The following is a 9,171-nucleotide window of genomic DNA, read 5'->3' as shown; positions in this document are numbered from 1 at the left end:
GACATACCGCAGACGACTGTAAAATCCAAGAGCTCCAGCTTGGATCAGTGGCACGCCGTGGCCTTCATACCCAGCCCGCCGCTGTTTATCTAGCTCAGGCGAGCTGTGTTTACTGAGCACAGCCAACACGGCGAGCGTGCTCCCTCGCCAGACCTCGCCAGTCTTGTCAGTGACATCACATGTAGCAACAGGACAAATAATAAGAGCCTCTGGAGGCTGAGTGGATGTGGACAGAAGATGGGAGTGTCAGAGTGGCACTTTAGGCCGTCTGGTTTTCTTTGCTGCTCTCGTTCTGTTTGCGATTTGGCACTTTGTCATCAGCGAGATTTGAAGCCTCTGGTTTGGTGATGCAGAGGCTGAAATATGTTGTTTCACTGAGGAACGAAGAGTCGGGTCAAGGCTCGAGTCAGGCATCCTCTCCGTTCCTGTTTCACTTTGTTTTCTGTTATTTTTGGTTCACACAGTAAAGCTTGTTAGTTTAAGGAAAACCTTGAGGTTTTGCGCTGGCTGACGGAGACACACAAGAGTGGCAAATGTTTAGTAGGTTAAATAGAAACAGAGATTAATCCAGCAGAGACGGTTCGTCAGAAATGATCTCAGTGGAAGGACAAAAGCTTTGAGCTTTGAACTAAAGATCCTCACAGAGATGACAGAGAGCCAGAGTTCAGACCGAGCTGCTCACACTAAACTCATTCATGTTTACAGCTGTTTCCCATTTTACTGCAAAACAGAGCTTTGTGGCAGCTGGATTTTTACCTTAAATATTCATTTTGAGTTATTGTTGGCTTAGTTTTAGGTAAGTTTATTATTCCTTGTGTCTTAAATGCGACAAAGGCTGCAGGTCTCTGTCGGGGTTTGGATGGTTTGGTCTAAAATTCTCCTGATCCCAACGCTAACCCTGCATGTTGGAAGCCAACGCTGAAGGCTACCTGTGCAGTTAAATATGGACCCCGCTAATAATATTCCAGGTGTGTTTCATGGTCAGCGGCTTCAGAGAAAAACTGTCTTTATCAGTCAGCAGTAAAAGGTCAGTGTGGTTTTCACTCGTTACCGTCCGTGACGTGTGAGAAAAGATCTTTAACATCCGCTCTCTGACAGAGGCGACGATTTCACAGCCCTGCAGTGGCACTGATGGATTACGATGTGCTCCGAGGTCGATGCCTGCGGATAATTCATTCTGCTCAGGTCTCAAACTAATTTCCCGCACTGAGGAAGAGTGGACGCCAACCGTCATCTGCAGAGAACAGTGGCTTTACTGTACTCGCTGCCTTTTCCATCTTTGGAGAACAAACACAGGAAATGTCTTCTGGGTTACCAGCCCCCGTGGTACCGAGGACTGGATAAAACTTTACATTTCAGCTTTATGAAACCTGCAAACAAATCAGTTTTACTTACACAGGAGTGGGGATCTCAACGATGAGTTGATTACCAGGCCTCCGGAGAACTTCAGGACATGTTGAGGAGTTCATTTAGTCGTTTAAATCAAGGACACATCTAAAACCTGCAGGACACTGGCCCTCCAGGCCTGCAGGTCCCCAGCTTTGACTTAAAGTGTCACAGTCTAAGGACTAAATCTGGTTTTTGCTCAGCAGCGTTTTCTCTATAAGCATCTTTGACCTTCAGTATCGTGGTCGATATCAGAGTTTGAATAAACTGCAGCAGTGTAATGATGGTCTGTGATGAAGAGGAGCAGAGAAAAAGGTATCCTGCATGTTTCATCTGTTTTCTGAAGATTCACTTGGAAACTTTATTTTGGTTACATTTTGTGATAGTGATGTGTTTTTCAGCCCTGAAACTTGTAGAGCTCAAATTGTTGTGTGTAATTCAAGGACCTGTAAATCTGAGCATTTTCACAGTATGGAGGTAAAATTTAGGACGCCTTCATTAAATGTACGACATCGTAGAAAAAAATCAGCTGATCCTGAGGCAGTCGGGTTGATTTTTCATGGAAAGTGTCAGAGAGAAACGAATGCTGGAGAAATAAGAAAGTCGAGTCCCCGGTAGCGCTCTCGCTGCAGCATTTCAGACCGATGTGGGCCAAATATGTAGGAAGAAAACTGCAGAAGCCAGAAAAAGTTTCAAGGCGAGAGTTATACGAGGTCACGAGCAGCGGAGACTGAAGGAGACTGACGGTCAGAGAGCTCTCTCAGCTATGGTTGTGCTTTTGTTAACCACAAGTAAGCCTGAGGCTCCACGGCTGTCTGACAAGCATACTTTCAGCTTTATTTTGCACCACATATACAACTCACTTCCAAAGGGCTGCTAATGCATAATAGAGATCATTAGAAACCAGTGGATGGGATTTGCTTTGCACTGTATGAGCATCTTCTGATTTAACAGGAACTAAATGTTCCCAGAAAGCATCACTTCCTGTCGATTAGGCTCATATAGACTTTTAAGCATCCGCATCAAGACTGCTGCCACAGGCAAAATAAATCTTTACTTGTAGCTTTTAGATTTCTGGTAGTTTGCATTTAACAAAATGGATTTAGTCTGCAAAGAATGCACGCACCTACAATACGGTAGGCCGGCTGAGAATACCTTAACCAGACGTTATAAGCAGCACATTGTGTCCCGCATTCAGCGCGCTCATATAGGGAGTTGGACAGTTTTTTTCTAATCCCATCCGACACCCTCCAATCTCAGAGCACAAGCTGAGATTAATGCTGCCGGCTATTTTCACTCCCTGCGAGCGCCTCCAACCAAACAAAGTGATGCAAGGCTGTTTACCAGCTCGAAACTCTGCAGGAGATCAAGTGTGAAGCAACCTAATAGGATTTGCACTTGAACATGTTTCCTGATTCTCAGACAAAGAGGGAAATGATGCAATTTGGGATTAATGGAGGAGAATAAGGCACAAAGAAGTCAATAAAGTAGTGAATGAAGGGATTATTGAACCGATGACTGAATGAATAAAAGGATGCAATGACCCAACGGTGGCTGTTCATTGATTTAGATCCTCACCTTTGCCTACCTGCCTTTGGAAGCTTTCGATGCTTCACCTGTGATCGTGACCTGCATGTGGTTGTGGATGCAGGAGGCTGGAATTACTTTGTGCTGCAGTGCGGCTCAGCTCAACCTTCGAGTGACAAAGCGAGCTCAGAGCAGAGCCGCTGCATCGTCATGAGGAATGCAACCAGGTGACGTGTCCAGCATATGATCGGGAATGCCTCCAAGTTGACTGGAGATCCCCAGGTACACCCAGAAATCCGAACATGTGTAGTTCATCTTGGACGTTTTAACGTGGGAGTCTACGGGGACGGACTCACTGCTGGAGCCTCTGCTGGGCGTTAGAGGAGCTGCAGGTGTAGTTGCTTTGGTTTAATACACTATATGGACACAGAATTAATCTTTGAGTTCAGGTGTGTTCAGGTGTGGTCTGTAAAATGCGGCTCCTGCCTTTACAAACATCGATGAAAGAAAGGCTTGTTCTGAAGAGCTCACTGAAACCTGCTGTGGTGCTGCAACTGGATGTGACGTCTGCAACAATGGAATTTCTTGGAGTTTCTTCCCTCCTGGATACTCCTGATCAGCCTCATAGTGTCAGACCAGGTGAAGTCTCAGAGCCGACTCGATAACTGGAGAGCTCCAAACCTCCTCTGGCATTAACACCAACACAAAGACTGCACGCTGGCAGCTTCACGGCCGAGCAGCTCCTGTGGGAGTGAGTGTTTCAGTCCCAGAGGTTATCACCTGACCTAAACCCAGTACAGCGACAGTGCTGGTTTCTATAAGTCTTCTCTTCTTATAATGAGACTTTCAGAAAAGATGCCCGAGTGGCACCAGTGGACTCATCGCATCTGCCAGTGCCACTTTGAACCTTCAAACTGGGAAACTGAGAAATGCGCCGTGGATGGCGAGGTCATCTGAGTTGTCAGTGGACACAGCTTGCTGATACTGAACTATGCAGGCACAATGGGCCCTGCTGGCCACCCGGGCCAAAAAAGCCTTGGCTGGACAGATTCTCCTCATGCCGATGTTATTACTGTTGGAGGTCCGTGATGGCGGTTAGCTGGCCGAGCCCGACAACAAAAGGCTGTTTTATCCTATTAGCTGAGCGTTAACGTGTCTAATTCCTCTCGAGCTGTTCAGTCTGTCTCTTTGGAAGAGGCACGAAGAGAAATGTGAGAGAATCCCGAGATCCAGTTCAGCGCAGGAGTCCAAGACACACACAGCAGACCCATGTATGTGGGTACGACCCTCACAGCGTTGTCCTCTGCCAGCTCCGCTGTGAGCCAGCACTCAGCCTGGGAGGCAGGCTGAAATGAAACCTGCAGAGGTATGTCAGAAATGTTAATTCTGGTTGACCAGGCATAAATAACATTGTCAGAGGAATTAGAGTTTGTTCCTGTCCTGTGGGTTTTACTGACTGCCTGCACTGTCGCTGCTGCAGCAAAGGTTTCTCCAGCTGTTTAAACTCATGCTTTGACTATTGTCCTGGTGGTACACGGGCTAGATCGCACTCAGAAGGAAAAACTTTATTAATCCCTGCAGGAGATTTCCTATCGTAACAGCTGCTCGGGACTGTGGAAGTTGTAAAATTATACAACTGCAGCAAAAAAGCTGAGGAAAGTGGATGGCCTCGGGAACCAAAGGACACGCTGCGAGGGACCGCACGCAGATGATCTCGATCCAGATTCGATCCAAGCCAAGTTCTGATGTTTTATCAGCAACAGATTCATAAAATATCTGCAGACGTACTCTGAAGGAACGTCTTCAGGAGGAGGAGGCGACTCTGGCCCTCTCTGCAGAGACAGCAGCAGAGATTCCTGTCCACGTAGGACGCCAGGTATTTGTCTCTGCCCTAAAGGAGAAAAGAGATGTAGGAGTCCTGCATCACCTTAAGTCCATCAGCAGCTCCTTTAGTTCAGCTGATGTTGAGTCTGGATGGTTCAGCTCACAGCAGAACTCTAAACTGTGAAAAAGCACTTTGGAAGGCTCGGCTCGTTCCCCCTCTGACTTCCAGTATTTTCCATAAATACTTCATTGTGCTTCATTTTTCCTCTCTCGCACACACACACACACACACACACACACACACACACACACACACACACACACACACACACACACACACACACACACACACCGAGGCACCACAGGGTCTGTAGTGACATCACTGACCCAGGGAAGCCAATTTTCCTATTTTTGGTGACACACAGCCAGGAAAACTCTCTCCCGCTCTCTATCAGAGCCTCCCTCCATCACTCCCTCTCTTTCATCTCAGCTTTTCACACAGCAGATAAGATAGGAGAAAGGTCGGTGTTCGGTGGGGGGGTGCGTCGAGGCTGTAGCAGCTTTGTGTGACTGCTTGCCTAAAACAGACGACTGTTTCGTGTGACGTAATGCTACTGTTGGGTGTCTGCAGAGGGCGAGGCTCTCATCAGTGTTTCGGCAGAGAGACCTGCTGTCCGTGCCGACGAACCGCTGGACTCTTCTGCACTTTGGACAACGCTCCCGATGGGACGATGCTGCGCACACGGATCACAAACTGTCAGAAATTACTTGGCTGCATCCAGTCAGACATGTTTTGAGTAAGAGGATTGGATTATGTATAATTCAGATATCTTGGCCGAGTCTTTTTGAGCGTTTTTTGGCCTGGTGATGGTAAAATATCAAGCGTTGAAATAAGAAACCCGAGTGTGCAAAGAGGTTTCTACAGCAGCAGAAGGACTCTCGAGGCCTGCTGCTGCGGTACGATCAGTCTCCACTGATCAGCCTGTTTTACACCCAACATGCATCTCAAACAGATTATGAGTCACTGCTGAACATGGAGGCAGGGCCAGAGGACAGGTTTGGCGAAGCCGACTGGGACGCCTGGGGTTTCCACCAGGACGGTCACGCTGGCGATGGTTTTACTCACATGTGACCAATATAACGCACTCACGCGTAAACGCTCTGAAATGTATTTAGGAGCTTGTGTGCAAACATAACATATAAGATTCAGCCTCTGTTTTTCTACCGCAGCAGCTGTTGTAGTTGATGGTGGCGCCGCAGCTCCTCTGACACGCCCACAGCGACAAAGATGGTCAACAGCAGCGGCGTTGTGGCGCTCCACAACGGAGGTTGCCACAACTGGCAACCTGTCCTGGGTGTAGCCCACGTGTAGGCTCCGCCCCCACCCCATAACCCCGAATGGATAGGTTAAGAGCAGTTAAAAGGGTGGATGGATGGAAACGAAGGTGAAGCGTGCGAGTCAGTGACGTGCAGAAGTCTGGGGAATATGAAGTGACCACATGCATACGTGAACATTTCTTGTTTAATGTTTGCCAGGTGATGCATCGGCCGCTGTTCTCCTGAACGTTCCTGCACGCCGTCATGTGCGCGCCCTCCTGCACAGCCTGCATCCAGTATTTATGATTATGATAAAACTGTGGGAAATATTCCAGCCTGCTTCTCCTGAAATAGCTTGTGTGGGAAAATGTCTGTATTATATAATAGTCCTATATGCAGCGTATAATATGATGCGTAATATATATAGCTTTATAAAAGAGCAGTGAGATAACAGCGATATCTGTAAATGTAAATAAAAATGTGAGTCAGTTTTTATCTACATCATGAATCTGAGTGACCTTCAAACTCTGAACACAGAGGTGGAAACATCTGTAACATCTGTAAACGCTTTACAGCGGCTGCTGTGGCGACGTGCTGTCAGTGAGGCTGCGATCAGTCCCGCTGCTCTGAATCATTTATTCATATTCACCTGTGGCTGCTCAGCCTATCGGGAGCGACCGTCGGAGTCTGACCGCTCGTCCCACCGAAAGACGTTCTTTTATCGGGGCTTTCTTGGACAGCAGGAGTCCACAGGCCAGTTTTACCCAGAGATGCTTCTCTGTGTCGGGCTGGAAGGAGAGACGGCGTCAGCTCCATATATCCAGTGGGAATCGTTGGAAATCAGACATGTAGACTGTGTTTCTAGATTTTTCCTCACTGAAAACACAAATAGACATTTTATTTGTGAAGCTATAAACTCGAGATTACATTTACTGAAGTGTAACTAATGATAAGTGATCCGGTAGAGGAAAGTTTTCAACCTGATCTTAAAAAAGTTTCTGTCTCCTGTGTTATCATAAGTTAATAAATGTCTCGATCCTGGGTCAGTGACTCGGTGCTTTTGTGTTATTGTGAACCTTTGATTCCATCATGGATCATCAATGTTGGTGTTTTAGTTTGTTTTGTTCTCGGATATTTCTTGAGTTCTAGTTCTTTGCTTTTGTTTGTTTACTGTAGCTTTAGTTCTGTCTTCATGCTTATTTTCTTGTCCCCCAGTCAGTCGTGTCTCATGTCACTCCTGTCCCTGTGCTCCCTGTGTTTCCTGTTTTATTTTGATAGTCCCTGGGGGTGTCCAAATTCATAGGCTGCATCCTCCTGAGGACCCGGACGGTCTGGCCTTCAGATTTGCGTCACCGCTGTCTCTGTAGAGTTTAATAAACTTTGCCGTCTGCTGCTTGCTTCCTCAATATAACAGGACACTGGAGTAAACTCTCCACCGTCTCACTTCTGTTTAATCAGTTTTCTGTTTGACGTTTATTCAGCTGTGTGAAAACTAGAACTTTAATCTCAGCCAAACCGATTTACTCAGGAACAAATCAAACACTGAAAAAAGCCAAACAATAAAAGTTTTATGTTATCTGAGTGACTCATATATCATGTTTAACCTGAGTAGCCAAAGACCGCGAGGGGTTTGAAAACGCTGTGCCAGGAGTTCGCCGTTCTCGCCCCGGTCAGCTGTCGAGCTGGTGGGTAACAGACGTCTCCGAAAACGTCGGAGCACTTTTGCAAACATGTGGTGTCTTTTTTTTTTTTTTTTCTTGAGAAAAAAAATGACATTTTATTGAATCTGCAGAATCATAAGTACAATTTGAAGTGCTGTATCAGGGCAACAGGAGATGATATCAGGTCCTTAATCTGAGGATGTATTCAGAGTGTTGAATACATGTGTATGTCAATATGCATATGGTATTTTTTTTTTTCTTTAAAAAAATAACAAAATTATATCAAAAACAATTTAAGATGGAATGCACAAAAACTGGTCTGAATGCTAAACCTGCAATTGTGGATTATATGATTTCACTCTGCAAAGTCTACAGTATATAACCAGTATCATAGAAGCAGGGAATGATTCATCAGAAGAGCAGGAGCCTACGATGAAGGCTGGAGGAAAGAGGGACTGCAGCAGGAGGTTGGACAGCATAAGAAGACAGAAACTGAATGGAAGCAGGGTTATGATATGAAGTTAGGGTTCAGTAGTGATGCCAGAGCAGAGGAGCGGTATTTGGCGCAAAGAGGTCAACTCCTGACTAAAATCCAGGTCAGACAAACAACTTGCCGCCTCTCACAGACTGGGAAATCGAGAGGATCGCATGTGGTGTCTCGATAAACCGAGCAGATGTTTGAAGCTTACACAGCTACATTCTCGTGTGACACAGAAAGAGTAATAAGAGTAATATTAAAACTTAGTAGCTGCTGCCATTGTTGGAAACTGGAGTTGACTGGGCCGCGCTATGAATTCTGGGATATGGTGGGCCAGGAAGGACACACCCGACCTATCCTTCAAATCTGGGGAAAAGGAGGACGCATTTGTTGGCTGCATTTCTAGGAGTCTTTGAATTTGGACAGCCTTCGTCGCCTGGCTGTGACGCAAACGGCCTCAGGAAGATGCAGCCTATGAAGTTGGTCCCAGCTGCGTTCCCACCCGTTCCCCTACCTGTGTGCTTTTTCCTTGTTCTCTGTCCCAGTTTAGCTCCCTAGTTTTCATGTTTTCATTGTGGAGTTTGTCCCGCAGATAAAGCTGGCATTTTACGTTTACTTCCCCGAGTGTGTCGGGTCCTGCCTGCTACACAGCAAACGTGACAATGAAATGTCTTTTCCCATTTAGCTGCCCGTTCACCACTGGTGTAATAGTTTCTTCAGTTTCACATTTCTTGCGTCTCATTCTGGGAGTGTTGTCGCTCAGCTGTGCGGCGCCTGCATGAGCCGTTCAGCCTCTTTCCTGAGACTTTGGGACTTTTTCTAGAGAGAGCTAAACTTCTGCTGCGTCGGCTCACTGTGGATATATTTGCTCTAACGCTGTAAAAAGAAATGATCTCTGCCAGCATGGCACACTTTCACTGTGTCCCTCTGAGCCTTTAAGCTTTTTTTAGCTTAAGCTTTATCAAGAATTTATCACGG

General features: G+C 46.4%; 1 protein-coding gene across 4 annotated transcripts in view; it reads left to right on the top strand.

Moving 5' to 3' along the window:
* adamtsl3 (ADAMTS-like 3) overlaps positions 1-9,171 on the top strand; it is a 226,175-nt gene that overhangs the window by 90,388 nt on the left and 126,616 nt on the right. Inside the window, exon 1 of one of the 4 annotated variants that reach the window (XM_080300886.1) lies at positions 3,927-4,279. The exons of the other annotated variants lie outside the window; for them this stretch is intronic. Coding sequence (XP_080157012.1) covers positions 4,265-4,279 — 15 coding nt within the window. The 5' untranslated portion in view covers positions 3,927-4,264. Of the gene's footprint in view, positions 1-3,926; positions 4,280-9,171 lie in introns of those variants that run through there. 4 annotated transcript variants of the gene reach the window in all.

The sequence above is a fragment of the Astatotilapia calliptera genome, chromosome 1, assembly GCF_964374335.1.
Source record: "Astatotilapia calliptera chromosome 1, fAstCal68.1, whole genome shotgun sequence".
NCBI classification, from domain to species: Eukaryota; Metazoa; Chordata; class Actinopteri; order Cichliformes; family Cichlidae; genus Astatotilapia; species Astatotilapia calliptera.
Note: the sequence above shows the minus strand (reverse complement) of the source record. Positions and strands in the feature narration are given on the sequence as shown.